At 57.8% G+C, this 15,684-nt stretch overlaps 1 protein-coding gene across 1 annotated transcript in view; it reads left to right on the forward strand.

Annotated features, from left to right (window-relative positions):
• LTBP2 (latent transforming growth factor beta binding protein 2) overlaps positions 1 to 14,499 on the forward strand; it is a 96,098-nt gene extending 81,599 nt beyond the window's left edge. Inside the window, exons 16-35 of the mRNA XM_035902032.1 lie at positions 696 to 821; positions 1,015 to 1,143; positions 1,555 to 1,674; positions 2,581 to 2,700; positions 2,901 to 3,023; positions 3,222 to 3,347; positions 5,810 to 5,932; positions 6,248 to 6,373; positions 6,471 to 6,593; positions 6,823 to 6,954; positions 8,175 to 8,300; positions 9,043 to 9,186; positions 9,438 to 9,629; positions 9,752 to 9,832; positions 10,470 to 10,598; positions 10,820 to 10,960; positions 11,189 to 11,356; positions 11,899 to 12,174; positions 12,404 to 12,553; positions 14,480 to 14,499. Coding sequence (XP_035757925.1) covers positions 696 to 821; positions 1,015 to 1,143; positions 1,555 to 1,674; positions 2,581 to 2,700; positions 2,901 to 3,023; positions 3,222 to 3,347; positions 5,810 to 5,932; positions 6,248 to 6,373; positions 6,471 to 6,593; positions 6,823 to 6,954; positions 8,175 to 8,300; positions 9,043 to 9,186; positions 9,438 to 9,629; positions 9,752 to 9,832; positions 10,470 to 10,598; positions 10,820 to 10,960; positions 11,189 to 11,356; positions 11,899 to 12,174; positions 12,404 to 12,553; positions 14,480 to 14,499 — 2,675 coding nt within the window. The remainder of the gene's footprint in view (positions 1 to 695; positions 822 to 1,014; positions 1,144 to 1,554; positions 1,675 to 2,580; positions 2,701 to 2,900; positions 3,024 to 3,221; positions 3,348 to 5,809; positions 5,933 to 6,247; positions 6,374 to 6,470; positions 6,594 to 6,822; positions 6,955 to 8,174; positions 8,301 to 9,042; positions 9,187 to 9,437; positions 9,630 to 9,751; positions 9,833 to 10,469; positions 10,599 to 10,819; positions 10,961 to 11,188; positions 11,357 to 11,898; positions 12,175 to 12,403; positions 12,554 to 14,479) is intronic.
• The last annotated feature ends 1,185 nt before the right edge of the window (positions 14,500 to 15,684 follow it).

Consider the following 15,684-nt stretch of genomic DNA (forward strand, 5'->3'; position numbering starts at 1 on the left):
GACTCATCGGGAAGGGGGGTGCGAGGGGAGGCATGTGGCTCCCGGGGCGGCTTGTTTACTGCGCCGGAAACAAGGGCACTCTTGTTCCAGGGTTGCTCAAGTGTCTGGGAGCACGGCCCCTGCCCTCCGCCGGGGGCTGGAGCACCTTGGGGAGCAGGCCTGGCGGAGGCACCTTGCTGAGGAATTCGTCTTCCTCAATAGCCTTTTGTTGGGATTGGGCTCCCCCCCAATGCTCCCCCCCGCCCAGCCGGCTCAGTGCTGAGGGGTGTGCAGTGCCCGACTGTCCCCCCCCCGCCATCTGCACCCTGCTTAGCAGGGTGGCGGGTGGGGGGAGCCCTGCTGTCACCCCAAAAGGGGCCCCCTCACAGGAGCCAGGCTCTGCTGCCAGCCCTCCTCCAAGGCATGGGGCAGGCAGGCTTCCTCACCATCCTTTTGTGGGGCTGGGGCACAGGTGAGCAGTGCAGGGGACTGAGGCATCCCAGCTGGGCTGAGGCCAGAGGTGGTGGCAGGGTCTGCCGTGTCCTCCCCACAGCCCTGTGGCTGCAGGATGCCTGAAGACATAGAGGAACAGGCTCAGCATTGCTCTCCAAGAAGGGAAAATGCAGCCTCCCCAGTGTGGTGCTGGGGACCCAAGGCAGACACTAGATTCTGCACCCTTTTGGTGCTGCCCCCAACGCTGTGCTCTCTCCTCCCAGGGGTCGGTAGCTGTGCCTCTTCACCCCTCTCCTGCGGAGCCGGCGCTTGTGTGCTCACCCCGGAGGGATACAGCTGCTTGTGCCACCCTGGCTACACACAGGACCCCAGCCGCCTCCGCTGCATTGGTAGGTTGGCACCTCCTCTGCCTGCCGGGCCTCGACAGACCCCCTTTGGTCCTTCACGCTCCTGGGGGAAGGTTTTCTGGCAGCTCTGCTGAGACCCTGCCCACCTGCTGCACCATGGGGCTGGCAGGGGGCTGGCAGGCAGCTGCAGGTGGTGACTGCCTGCCTTCCTTCCTTGCCCCTTGCCTGGGCACAGATGAAGACGAGTGCCTGAAAGATCCTTGTGCTGGAAAAGGTCGCTGCATCAACAGCATGGGCTCCTATTTGTGCCTCTGCTACTCTGGGTACACCCTGGCTGCCTCGGAGGGCAAGCAGAGCTGTGAGGGTAAGTGGTGTCTGCCTGGCACGGGGCTGCCACCTCCCCAGGCATCTCCCACCCTCGCACTCTCTCATGCACATGCACGTCCACATGCAGGCAGCGCTCACAGTGCGCACACACATGTACATTTGCACACCCTCCCTCCCCACAGGCCTGCCCCATCCATGGGGATCACCCTCTCCTACTCGCTCAGGGATAGAACCTTGCTCATGATGACCTGGGCAGGAGCCTGTGATGCCAGTGCTGATCACTGCTTCATGGCAAGGGGGGTGCTAGGACAGATGGGAGATGGAGAAAAGCCCCAAAACACGTCCCCTGGGCAGAGGCTGCTGCAGGTGGAGCAGCTCCTGTCCTGCACCCAGCCTTCCCCATGCTGGAGGTGGAAGACTTCAGGACTGTCTCCCTGTCTGTTGCCAGATCGAGATGAATGTGAGCAGCCCTTTACGTGCCGAGGACAGCGATGCATCAACACCCCCGGCTCCTACCGCTGCGAGTGCAAGGAGGGCTTTGCCATGGGCCCCAGGGGACAGTGCGAAGGTGAAGCTTGCTGCTCCCCATTCCCCTGACCTCCAACCCACCCTGTGCAGGGCTGAGCACCTTCTTTCCACACCACCCCATGTGTTCTCCTGGAAAGGAGGAAGAAGCCCCCCCATGTTTGTCTGCCCTATGCCCTCCCTGAGGGCTGCCTGTCCTCTCCTCTGCCTGCAGGAGGGACAGGGTGGAGGGAGGAGAGTTCTCCTGTGATCCTCTCCCACCTCCCCAGGGAGATCCCCCACGACCAGCCCATGCTGGCTTCCTATTCTGGGAGGAGATGCCCATGCATTTTCATGCCAGCTTAACTCTGTCACCAGACCCTCGTGCTGGCAAGTGGACTGCAGGGAGAGCAGGCTGCTGAGGCTCAGGCCACCTGTCCCCGCAGCATCCCACTCACGTGGCATGACCTAGGCCCTGCAGAGCATTCGACCTTGTGAACGTACGATGTGCCTGATCAAAGATCCCACTTTCTCAGTATCTCATGGAAGACTATTTTAGGAGGCAGTACGGGAAACAGGGCATGTGCAGAATGCTGCTCCCCCTGGGCATGGCCTCCAGAAAGCACTTGCCTTAAGGACTTCCTGAGCTGGAGGCTGCGTCCTAATCATAGTTACAAAAGTCCCTGATGAAACAGCCCTGCACAGATGTTCTCTGATCCCTTTCTCTGCCCATGCACATTCCTGGCCTTGGCAACATCCTGCAGCACTGGGTTTCGCTGCTGGGTTATGTCAGCCCTCAGGTGTGGGTGTGGGATCCTGAGTGATAAGTGGGACTATAAGAAGTGTTGCCCAAGCCCTAGCAAACTTGTCTCACCTCCTCTTGGGCATCGCTGTCCCCCAGAGGGGGACATCCTGGAGAAGGCTGCACTGTTGGCCTTTGGGAGCCTGAAAGGAGTGTGTCTCTTGGCAGATATCAACGAGTGCGTGGATCCCAGCCCTTGCCCCCACGAGAAGTGTGTCAATACGCTGGGCTCCTACAAGTGTGTCAGCTGTGGGGATGGCTACCGGCCCAGGAACGGGAGATGTGTTGGTGAGGAACATGGGCTGTCTCTGGGCGGCTCCCCTGGCAGTGCTCCCTACAGTCCCCAAAAGGAGCAGGGGCACAGGCAGCATGCTCCTCCCATGGGCAGCCAGGCTGTGTGGCCAGGGCACAGTGCCCTTGCAATTTGGGTGGCAGGGATGGCCCTGAGCACCCTCCCATTCCATATTGCTCTCTGCTGTGTCACGCAGACGTGGACGAGTGTCTTGCGGAGGGGACTTGTGCTCATGGGCGGTGTATCAACCTGGACGGCTCCTTCCGCTGTTCCTGCTACCGGGGCTACGAGATGGCACCTGGTGGGAAGAGCTGCCAAGGTACCAGGGAGCTGTGAGTCCAGACCCTCTGAAGTGTCACGCACCCAGTCCAGAGGTTTCCCTGGGCTCTTCCTGAGCACTTGGTTCTGCCAGAGCCCAGCCGACCATGTTGGCTGGTTGCCTTGACACATCTGTTCCTGGTCGTGGTTCCTCCGCATTCTTCCCACTCATCCCACTCTCCCTTGTGTGCTTATGCAGACATCGATGAGTGCACTGCCCAGGACGCCTGTCCCTCCGGACTTTGCCTCAACACTGAGGGCTCCTACTCCTGCATGGCTTGTGATGCTGGCTACGTGGTGTCCAGGGATCGCAGCACATGTGAAGGTATCCCTTTCTCAGGGACAGGGGAGCGGGTGCTGCAGGGAACGAGGGCAGAGACATGCTGCAGCTGGGTTATTGGCGTGACCCAGGGACTTTAGCCTCAGGATCCTTCCCGAGCTCTTTAACTCTCCTATCAGCAGATAGCGGAGGGGGGAGCTGCAAGCAGATGTCACCTACAGCAGCAGGAAGGTGATCTTCCTCACCCAGGAAAGGGATGGGGGGGCAAGGACACCTTGATGAGACTCCTGGACTAATGGCGACCTGGGGGATGCTGACAAAGGCCAGAGGAGTAGAGGAGGCCTGGAAACATGGGCAGAGAGGAGCTGTGTGTGGTTCAGTTCAGAACTGTGTGCCTGAAAGCATGTGCCCCAAATGTAGGTCCTCAACAGGGGGAGAAACCTTGGGTCCACAGTCAGTGGAGAGACTGTGGGCACCCAGGGTTCATCTTTTTTCTGCAGCCCCTAATGTAACTTGGACACATTTAAAAAGGAAAGAGTATTGAAGGGCTCTCCTGTGCCAGGTATGCGTGGCAGAGAATTAACACCAGCATGGATCTGTGTTGGTTGCTTTGCATAGACATGAGAGCGCCCGGTCCCAGCCTTGCAGCCTGACTGCCCCAGCGCAGGCAGGGAAACTCCCTCCCTGGTGGCTGCCTCCAGGGGACATCCTGGGCCTGAGATGGCTGGATGCAAATTCCCTGTTTGGGGCAAGGGAAGGCAGGGGGCAGAGCTGGCAAAGGTATTTGTTTAAAGATTGGCCATGTGCTGCAAATTTCTCTCTGGAGCACTGCAGAGCTCTGCAGGCTGCACATAGCTAGCAAACAGAAGATCTTGCCTTTGATGTAGCTCTCAGAAGACCCCCCCTGCATGGGGGCCTCCAATGGGGAAGGAGAGGGAGGCTTTCCTCTCTCTATTCTCCTCTGTTTTGGTGTCTGAGAAAGCCAGTGTGAAAGGAGCTTATTTTCCATCTGATTTTGGGGTGCAATGGAAGAGCCATGGTTTGATCCCTTCTGTCTGCCCTCCCCCTTTCCCAAGACTCCGTGTGAGCCCCTTCTCAGCCACCTTGCCTCAGCCATGTCACGAGGGCATCTTATCAGGGTTCGATACTGTTTGGGTCGCACTGACCTGATGCCAGGATGGCACGTTCTTCCCTGCCTTGGCTGGTGGCCTTGTCTGTGGATCTCGGTTTCATATTTGAAAAATGATAAGGGTTTTGTGATAGTTTTGTGATAAATAAACTAGGTTATGGTTCATCTCCAGGAGCATTCAAGAACATTGCTACTTGCAACCCTTTGGGAATCCTGCCCCGAGGTGGTAGGGAGCAATGCTTGTTTATGCCTGTGGTGTGCTCAGTGCTCTGCGAAGGGGAAGAGACGGTCCCTGCCCTGCCCTCAGGAGCTGCCTGCCTCAGGGCTTTAGCTCCTGGCAGGGGAGAAGAGTGCAGCAGCACCTTCTCCACTAGCATGCCTTCTGCTGCCTGCACACCAGCCCACCCTTCTGATTAGCAGCATCCTCCAGTGCTTCTCCCTACCTCATGGGCCTTCAGGCAATGGCAGCCTGCTGGCATGTTGTAGCCCTCTGTTAGAGGGAAGGCACCCCTCTCTCCTCTGCTGTGAGCAAAACCCTCAGAGTGCCAGCGTGCTCTGGCCAAGGCCTGGGGGAGTTGAGTGGGAGTGCGTTTGTGGGGAGCGCTGCAGCTGGGTAAGAGCTGATGTAGACCCCCAGCCAGCTTTCCCAGGAGAAGGACAAGCCTGGCAGGTTAGGAAAGCAGAGCTGCGGAAGGCATGGCTGGTCCTGGATTACTTTCCTGATGTTTGTTCTTGTGCAGTTGGCTGCAGAGAGGGTTTGTTAGCAACTGTGGCTTTGTGCTGGCCTCTTGGTGGTTGTGGTACCCAGTGCAGAGCTCTGCTGGAGGTGGACACTGGGGTTAGCAGCATCCCTGCGCTCACAGAATTACAGAATGGCTGAGGTTGGAAGGGACCTCTGGAGATCATCTTGTCCAACCCTGCTGCTCAGGCAAGGCCACCTAGAACTAGTTGTCCAGGACCATGTCCAGATCGCTTTTGAATATCTCCAAGGAGGGAGCCTCCACGTCCTTGGGCAATCTGTGCCAGTGCTCAGTAACCCTCACAGTAAAAAAGTGTTTCTTGATATTCAGATGGGACCTCCCATGTTTCAGTTTGTGCTTCTTGCCTCTGGTCGTGTCACTAGGCACCACTGACTTGGTGCTGGGATCCAGTTTATCCTGGTCCCTATGATGGAGGGGAGTGGAGGGGTCTGGACTGACTCCTCACAGCCCAATAACATGGAGTCTGTGCCCTCATCTCACCATGACAGGATGGTCTGGGAGGGCAGCTCAAACCCACCTTGCAGACTGGCTGGGTGATGGTTTCTCTGGGTGAGGATCTTCTCCAGTTGACAGCAAGAGCTGGGGCCTCACCCTGTGCTGTGCCTTCTGCTTGGCAGATCTGGATGAGTGTGAGGACCCTGCTGTTCAGTGCCTGGGGGGAGAGTGCAGGAACACCCCGGGCTCCTACGAGTGCCACTGCCAGGCTGGCTTTGAGCTCATCAACGGCACCATGTGTGAAGGTATGAACCCCATCCCTGCAGCCCTCTGGGTCCAGGACATACAGCCTCCCTGTAGATCCCCCTTCTTTCTCGTCAGGGAGGATGCCAGTGCTAAGGCAGGTGATGCCACCATGCATGGCACATCTATAAGGTTGTAGGCCACACGCAGGATCACCATGGACGGGGAAGATCTCTGTCTCCATGGCGAGAAAAGCAGGGGCCAGGAGCCCTGTGAGGGCTGCCTGTAAGGGGCTGGGGAGAGAGGAATCCATGTGGCTTAGGTGAAGGACGTCCCCCAGAGCTGGGTATATGGCCCTGACTCTGCTCCATCTGCAGATGTGAATGAGTGCCTGAACAGCGAGATCTGCAGCCCCAATGGCGAGTGTCTCAACAGTCATGGATCCTACTTCTGCATTTGTGCTCCTGGCTTCTCGAATGCGGCTGGCGGAGTCAGCTGCCAAGGTGAGCTGGAGGATGGCAGGGATGTACCTTGGGTCCTGGCCTCTGCTCCTTCCCCTGCTGTGAGATCCAGGTTGACGATTTTGGCCTGATTTTTCAGATGTGGATGAATGTGCAGACAAGTCCCGGTGCTCGCAAGGCCAGTGCCTGAACACGGAAGGGTCCTACAGGTGTCTGTGTGAAAATGGGTTCAAACACTCCCAGGAGACTGATGACTGCGTGGGTGAGAGCTCATTGCTGGGGAGATCAGCTCCCTAGGATTTGGGGGGATGGGTGCAGCCAGTGCAGGGGGGAGGGCAGTTCTGATCCCAGCACCCAAAGTTGCTGGTGACTTGTAAGCAGGACTAGTAATGGCTCAGGGCCTCTGGCCAACTGAACTTGACCCAGGTGCTGCAGTGAGCAAGCAGGATCCCCATCTGACCATCCTCATGCCCTTGCCCTCCTCCCTGCAGACGTGGATGAGTGTAAAGAGTATGGGGATGCCATATGTGGCACGTGGCGGTGCCAGAACAGCCTGGGCTCCTACCGTTGTATCATGGGCTGCCAACCTGGCTTCCACTGGACCCCCTTGGGTGACTGCATTGGTGAGTACAGCCCTGGGTGTCCCTGTCCCTTTTCCTGGCAGCAACAGGGTGGCTGTGGGACATCTCTGCCAGTGGCATGGGGGAGGAGGAGGAGGAGGAAGTGTGTGGCTGGTGGAGAGGCAGATAATGATGAGAGTTTGTTTTCTTGGCTGAGCTGCCTGCTTGTGTCTAGACTTCTCTCTTCCTGGCATCTGGAACAGACACCGCATTGTGCTGCTTTCTGCTCAGGGAGAGTCCTGGGCAGGTTACAGCCATTCGGGGCTTGAGGCTGGACCACAGCTCCCTGTAAGCTGTGCTTGCTGGGGCTGCTGCCTGTGCCAGTCACCTGCCTGGCAGGGCTGGGTGAGGGGGAAGGCTTCTGGTACCACTGTGTGCTAGGCGGGGGAGTCTGGGTTTGGACTTTAGGCTCCAGCAAAGAAAAGAACAAAGGGGTTTCTGCAGTTTTTGAGGCTCCCCCTGGCTCAGGGAAGGCTGCAGCAAGGAGGAGCTGCTGCCAGCCACTGGGCTCAGGGCTGCACCGTGGCTCAGACTTAGCAGGTGGAGCATGTGGAGCTGCTCCTGGCCTTGGGAGCAGGGGGCTGTGGGCACACGTGTGCTCTGCCTGCTTCAGGGGAAATGTGCCCTGTGCGCATCCTACCATGTGGTAGGAGGGGAGCGGGATGCAGCCAGCAGGACTGGAAACCTCCCCTTCGCAGGCAGAGGACACAGTTGTGACTGTCCAACCCCACTGGGCTGGGGCAAGGCAGAGATTGCTCCCTGGCACTGTAGCAGTTGGAGAAGGACCAGGTCAAGAAGAACTGGGCAGGAGAGCATCATCCTAGATAGGTCTGCCCATGCCCCACACGCTTCGGTTGCATGCTTGCAGGTTGTGAGCCTGTGGGCTCTGTGTGGCTTTCCACCTCTGCTGGGACCTGCACTACCCTCAGAAACCCCTGACAGCCACCTCCCACACTTCCCTTCCATTTCCCATTCCCATCCTGTTCCTGTTGCTCTATCCATGTGGCCTCTCTGCAGCTCTGGATGTTGCAGGAAGCTTCTCCTAACACACACACACTGACAGCAGGGGAGTGAGTGGGGCAGTCAGACCCAGTCCCTCACATCAAGGGAATGCCTGTCCCATCCCCAGGTCCTGGGGTCAGAGCAGAAGGGCCTGGGCAGGGCTTCAGGTCCACTGGGAGAGGCAGGGTCTGGGCCAATTCCTGCTCTCCGTTCTGCTGCAGACATAGATGAGTGTGCCAACGAGACACTGTGCGGGAGCCACGGCTTCTGCGAGAACTCAGACGGCTCCTTCCGCTGCCTCTGCGACCGTGGCTATGAGAGCTCGCCCTCCGGGCACTACTGCATTGGTGAGTCTCCCCTGATCACTCTGCCAGTCAGTGAGAGAGAGCCATCAGCAGATGCCAGGCTGGTGTCCCCACTGTGTGACAGTGCCTGGGGCATGGATGGGGACTGCACCCATGCATGGAGAATCCCAGACATGGACAGGGCATCTCATGGAGGCAAAACCCCTCCCCTTAGCATTGCAAAGGAGCAGGGCTCTATGAAAAAGCAAGCGGCTCCCGGTGAACATGGAGCCCTTCTCTGTGGAAAGGAGGTTCTTGGGGGCTGGAGGCACTGAAGGTGCTAGAGAGGTACTTCAATGGGTGCCGGGAGGGAACAGGCAGTGTGTAATATAAGGAAAAACGTTTTCACCATGAAGACAGGCAGGCAGTGGAACAGATGCCCAAAATGGCTGTGCAGCTGCCATCCTTGGAGATTTTAAAGACCCAACAAGACAAAGCCCTGAGCAGCCTGGTGGGATCCCATAACTGACGCTGCTTTGAGCAAGGGGTTGGACTTCAAACCTGGATGATCCTGTGATCCAGTGACTCACTGCAAGCTGGAGTTCAGGCTCCTTGAATCCACTGAGAGCAGGGCAGGAAGCTCTTGCCAGACTTGTGTTGAGCTGTGGTGTGAACAGAGCTCTCGGCTCTGCTCCCTAGCAGCTTCCATCTCCCTGCTGAAGGGTGACCCCATGCTGCAGACCATGCACAGGCTGTCCATGCAGAGGCAGGGCTCCAGCTACCACCACTGCCCCTTGCTTTGCAGATGTCAATGAGTGCGAGCTGATGGTTGCCGTGTGTGGGACTGCACTCTGTGAGAATGTGGAGGGATCCTTCCTCTGCCTCTGCCCCAGCGACCATGAGGAGTATGACACAGAGGCAGGGCAGTGCCGGCCCCGAGCAGCCATGGGTGAGTAGGTGACTAGGATGGAAGCATGGGTGGCAGCTAGAGCAGAAGTGTGGTAGCCCTGGCTGGGGTGAGAGAAAGCCGAGGGGCTGCCAGGGCTGTCCAAGTCGTCTGGGGAGAGCTGAGGACCCTGAAAGTGGGGACCTGGGAAGGCCATGCTGCTGGTGATGGGTGTGCTCTGGGACCTCCTAGGTGTGGGATGCTGCGTTGGGGTGCCAAGGACCCCATCCTGTCCCTGCTCTGCTGTCTTCTAGAGGGCCCAGAGACACATGCAGCCCACCTCTCTGACAGTGCAGAGCGCAAGCAGTGCTACTACCACATCAGTGACGTTCGCCTGTGTGACAGCGTCCTGGCCAAGAACATCACCAAGGAGGAGTGCTGCTGTACTGTGGGGGCAGCCTGGGGTGACAACTGTGAGACTTACCCCTGCCCCATTCCGGGCACAGGTAGGACTCTGGCCCCACCGCACCAGGCAAGGCCAGTGCTCTGCCCACCAGTTCCACCTTGGTTGCACTAACGAGCTGTTTCTTTTCTTCCCATCTCCTCTTGGCATCTGCCTCCTGGCCAGTGGAGTACCAAGAAGTCTGCCCTCTTGGGAAGGGCTATGTTCCCCAGGAAGATCTGCTCTCAGGAAAAGTCTCTTTCACAGGTACTAGCACCATTTTCTCTCATTTCTTCCAGGGGGGAGAGAGAGGGCGCTGTGCAAAGCCCTGCATGGAGATGCATCTACAGAAATATCTCCCCAGGGCTCTGGTGGGGGATGCTAACACCCTGCTGCTGCTTTCCTCCATCCAGAGAAATCCCAGATTGCCAGTATCACCAAGCTGGAAGTGCCCCTTCCTCCAGTCCTGCCTTACTGCTGGCAGTGACTCTTTTCTTGGTGCAAACCTCCCATGCCTATTTCAAACCAGGGATGGGGTCCAGTAAGACACAGCCCTTCCAGTTACTGATAGATCTCCCAGTGGCCGTCTGGTTCAGTCTTGAGCACTTCACCTCCAGGGGGTTGTGTTCTCGACCTTCCAGCAACACACTTGAATTTCCTATTTGTGAAAGTATCCTGTTCCCCATCATCCCTCCTCCTACTCTGCCTGTGGGTGCTTCCCCCTCTGCTCCCAGGCATGTGGCTTGTGGGAGAGGTGGGGGGCTCACTCAGGGACCTGCTGGTGATGCAGGCCAAGGTGCCATGCCAGCTTTCTGCAGGTACAGCACCCAAGCCCTTCCTCCTTCCATGGCTCTGCTCCCTGAGACGCTCTCTCCCTCCCTCCCTCCCTCGCTCCCTCTCTCAGACATGGATGAGTGTGAGACATTTGGCTCTGAGTTCTGCCGCAACGGACAGTGTTTGAACACGGTGCCGGGCTACAAGTGCTTCTGCCGTACAGGCTACTTCTATGACTCCAGCAGGCTTGAGTGTGTTGGTAAGATGGCTTCAAAGAGCAGCGGGGCCCCCCGCTGCGCACAGAGGGACAGCTGTGCTGCTGCACCCAGAGTTGCCCTTGCTGCCCATGCTACAGGGCCGGCTCTGGGTGACAGGCTCCCTGGGACCCTCCCAGGGAAGGAAAGAGGAGGTGGCAGGGACAGGGTCACGTTGCCCATGTCTGCCAGCCTGAAACATTGCTCTGTCCTTGTGCGTGGGCAGACCAGGACGAGTGTGAGAACGAAGTGTACTGCATCAACGGCGAGTGTCTGAACACGGATGGCTCCTACCACTGCTTCTGCAGCCTCCCTCTCGTGTTGGATGCCACTGGCAACCGGTGTGTGAACCTCTCCATCAGGGCAGGTGAGCCCGAGCCCCCACCGCAGCACACCTTCACCCCACGCATCCCCTGCTTCAGCTGGGTCTCCCAGGAGGGGGCTTGGTGCTGGGCTGAAGTGTGCCAGTGCCAGCATGGTGTGCAGCCAGGGCAGGGGGGCAGGAGCTGGGGCACGGGGTCATTCCTCTCAGGACAAGGAGGGTGGCACTCTTCTGGATTATTTTTATGGCATCCTTTGCTCATGGCATTCACAGATGCCTTGGAGGAGTACGAAATCCACCTGGATGTCTGCTGGCAGACCGTTGCCGACTACATCTGCCAAGACCTGCTGCATGGCGAGCAGACCACATACACTGAGTGCTGCTGCCGGCTCGGCGAAGCCTGGGGCCAGAACTGTGCGCTCTGTCCACACAGGTCCTCCGGTGAGCGGGGCGGCATGGGCAAGCATCCCCTGGCAGAGGTGGGGGCGAGCTGGGCTGCTGCTGGTCGTGCCAGCCAGGGTTGGCTGTGTATGGCTGCAGTGAGGGCTCCTCTTGTTGTCTGCATTGCCAAAGCCAGCCCAAGGAGTAAGTGAGCCCCCTACTTCTCCATGGCTGAGCTGCACCAGTGGGTAGGATGTACCTGAAACTGGTTTGCGATGAGTCTGAGGTGCCTGAGGGGAGAGTTGCTCTCTGCGTCCTGCTGCTCTTACTTAGCTTAGGAGAGGTGAGGCGGTCGCAGCCCGGGATGGGAGCACACTGGGAATTGGGGTTCTTGCTGCTCAAGGACTTGCTGGCCCTGGACAGGACCTGGTCTTCTCGAAGATGAGGTGCAGTCAGCAAACTACAGAGCCACAGCTTTGGAGGCCATTGAATGCAGGCCTGGCTCAGCTGGCCCAATGTGAACGTACCCTCTCCGGCCATAGCAGACCTACCATCTCCTGAGCCGGGCTGCACTGACCCTTCCTTTTCTCTCACCACTTCAGCTGATTTTGCCTTCCTGTGTAATGGGGCCAGTGAAGACCGTGAGAGAGGGGCTGAGCTCCGAGAAAGACCTAGGTATGAGTATGGACCAGGCTTAGAAGACCCCCACTACGGCCTTCCCAGCCCAGATATGGGCCCCTACTACAACTATCTGGAGTCTGAGTATGGAAACCCCGATGTTGGTTTCCCTCGGAGGGAACCCAACAGTGAGTTTCGTGGCAGCCCTCTCCACCACGGCCCAGGGCGGGCCCCACCCCGCTACTTGCCCAGCCAAACTGGTGAGTACTGGGAGACAAAGAGAGGTGCCTTCCCACCCACCCTGTGTCCACAGGGACTGCCTGGCAGCTCCCACCCCGGCCAGGATGCTCCAGGCTCTAACCAAGCTCTGCTCCTGGCTGCTCTGAGTCAGTCCTGGCTCCACCAGCACCGTCTTGCCACGTGCCCGGTGTCCCCTCTGAGGCTGGGTGGAGGGCGACCCTGCTCTGACACGGTCTTGCCACCTTCCAGGCCTCTACGAGGGCTTCGAAGGGCTGCAGGCTGAGGAGTGTGGGATCCTCAATGGCTGCGAGAACGGGCGCTGCGTGCGCGTCCGGGAGGGCTACACCTGCGACTGCTTTGATGGCTTCCAGCTGGACCTGACCCTCATGGCCTGCGTGGGTGAGTGGCGGCTGGGGCCAGCCTGGGGCCAGCCCGGGGGCTGCAGCCAGGGCTGTGTGGGCAGCCTGGCCCCGGCATGCCTTGGTGGCTGCCGCTCTCTGGTGGTGCTGGCCGGGAGAGCTGGTGGAGGAGTCCCCGCTCTCCCCAGTGCTTCCATCTGACAGAGCTGGGAGGACCATCCTAGAGGTTCAGCCAGCCACTTTCTGCTGGCAGATAAATCAGGGCACCTCAGGGCATGGAAGGGAGCAGCTGCTTGCTCCCTTCTTTGCATAACACTCTTGTACATCACCAGACACTCTTGTTCTATCCCTGCTTACTTTCCTCTACATTCACCACAGCCCTGGTGAAATTCCTCTTTCCACCCTGCCCTATGAGACACGGTCTCTAAAGCTCTCTGCATCTCCTCTGCATCCCTATGCCATGTCTCTATCTTTTTCACAGTGCAGCTCCCCAAGCCAGCTGGGTCCCTGGGCACTCAACAGAGCAGATGAAGACCCTCTTTCCTTAGGCATAGCACTTAACTCCAGCTCCCAGCACCCTTCTTGCACAACACGATCATGCAGCTTCTTCATACAGAACCCATGGTCTCTGCCTCCCCAGATGCTGCTGGGCAGAGTGGCTGCCCGAGCTGTTACTCCCCCTTCTGCATTTGTGCACTCTGTTTCCCTTTCCTCGGCCACAGTGCTTTGCACTTGCCTTCAGTGAATTTTGTCTGGCTGACTTTGGACTGCTTCTCTGCCTGATCAGAATGAGTCGGAACCCCAGGCCCCCCCGTCGTCCACCTTAATGACAACATTAAATGGAGTAGGGGTCAGGGCAGACCCCCGCAGGCGATTATTTAAATGGCTTTTATTGTAACAGCCAGGTATTGCTAATTATCTTTGGAGTGCAGCTTTGCAGCCCATTGTGCAATTGCCACAGTTTCATCTAGACCGTATTTTCTCAGTCTGCTTGAGCGTGTCATGTGAGAGCATGTTGAAATCCTCACCGTGGCCAAGGCACATCATATCCACTGCTTCTCCCTTATCTGACATAGCAGTCATACCATATCAGGTCAGCGAAGGGAACCAGATTGGCTTAACATAATCAGGCCTTAACAGATCTGCACCATCTATTTAATGACCCTGATATCCTTTGGAGGGTTATCACCTAATCACTCACAAACCCGGTCTGCTTTAGGGAATGGGAGCGAGCAGTCTAATTCTGGAGTCTCCCTTCTCTGTTTTTGAAGATAGTTGCCAGAATTGCCCTTCCTCGGGTCTCCGAGACCTCCTTTATCCTCTGTCTCAGAGAAAACTGCCAACTTTTCAGGGACTGCAGGAGCATTAAGCATGTGAAGAGAGAGTTGCAGCACGCCTTTAGCAATATGGATGCAACTGCTTTATCTATCCGATTGTTGAACCTCTCCATCACAGTATGGCCTTTCCCTCCCTGTGCTCCTGCACCCTCGTTTAAACACTTCAAACATGGTCTGTGCCCTGTCTGGTGACCACGAGCATTTTTACAATGGCTGGAACAAAGCCCGCATTAGCTGCTCCAGCCAGCTTGGCTGGCTTTTGTTTCCTCGGTCGATAAGGACCAGACTGACATTCCCCATTGTTTCCTGCTAACATATTTATGGAGCCTTTGCTTGTTGCCTTTTCACGTCCTGGACTAACTAGCACTCATTTTACACTGGAGCCTGTCTCATTTTTTTTTCCCTTCAGTTCTACGTGGTGCTTAGTCATCCCCATGCTTTCACCTTGCTGACTTCAGGCCTTTAGAGTACTCCTGTGGCTGCTGCCGTGCTTCCCCTCTCGCCTCCCTATGGGGATAGCTTGCTCTTGCCCCACAGGCTGGGCTGCCTGCCCCCAGCCCTGCATGAGCAGGCAGGCTCCAGAGCTTGGCAGGTGCTTCTAGTGCAACTCCACCGCTTCTGGTTTTCAGGTGCCTGTGGGCTAAAGTAGCCTTGGTTTACTTCGCCGCTCTGTTTGGTGGTCCACAGCCAGCCCAGCCTGCCTGCTCGTCCCCCTTTTAGCTTTCCCTGGAGCCCCCAGCAAGGCTGCCTCCCCCCACTTCCCAGGCTGCAGAGCACATCTCCCTTGGTGTGCTGCCTAACATCCCCTCCTTGGGCTTCCGAGCAAGCCCATCCCGTCCCTGGCGCTGTTCTGGTCCTGGGGTTTAGCTCAAGGCCGCAGTGCCCGTTCAGCCATTGCTTTGACTGCATATGAAGGCTGCCTTGTTCCTCAAGCTCTGATCTCGCATTTCCCCTCTCCTCCTTCTTCATCCCATGACTGCTGTGCTTCCTCCCACCGCACCTGGAGGTTTTGCTTCCAGCCTCCCTTCCTGGGGTTGCACTTCCCTTTCTTTGCCAGATGGCCCCCTCCACCTGTGCTAGGCATAACGCAAGCTCCCCGGGGTGGCAGAGCTCTTCAGTCCCCCTGGGGTCTGTCGGTCACTGAACCCATCAGCTGCTCCCCACTCCTGCTCCCTGCCAATCTTGGGTGGGGTTTGAGGCTGGAGTTTGTGGTCAGAGAGCTCAGACTTGCCTTGGCAGGTGAGGATTTGGGCTCCGGAGGTCCTGTGGGTGCAAACAAGGGCTCTGGGGTGCACAGAGATGCTCTGCCCAGCTGGTGGCTCCACCACAAGTTGGGGTAGCTCAGGCACGGTGTCCAGGGAAGTGCATTTAGCAGAGCAGACCCGTCGCAGCGTGCACACTCTAGCCCAGCGTCGAGCCGGCTGAGTGAGCCCTTTGGCACACTTTGCAGGTTAATAAAACAAGCCCTTGTTTGCACAGCGCGAGGTCCCTCTGTGTTCTGGTCCTGGAGGTGATAATCAGCCTCTCAGGGCCACCATCGACCTTGTCAGATCAGGAAAGGGCATTTTCCAAGGCTGGAGGCAGCCTTTCTCCCAGATCTTATGCTAGCACAACTTATTAGCAGGAAGCTGCTAACCAGGGGGTGTCACCAGCTGCAGAGGATGGGGGAGCCCATATGTGGTGTGCATTGCTGGAGAGGAGGCTCTCTTCTGTGCTGAGGGATGCCAAGTGATGGGGTTGTCACCCCTGGGGACTGAGGGAGCTCTGTGGATGTGCTGAGGAGTGTGGGAAGCTTGTGGGGTCATGGTGGGCATCTTGGAGGTGCTGGGGGGGG

This window comes from Egretta garzetta, unplaced genomic scaffold (assembly GCF_000687185.1).
Source record: "Egretta garzetta isolate BGI_Z169 unplaced genomic scaffold, ASM68718v1 scaffold79, whole genome shotgun sequence".
In the NCBI taxonomy this organism is placed as follows: Eukaryota; Metazoa; Chordata; class Aves; order Pelecaniformes; family Ardeidae; genus Egretta; species Egretta garzetta.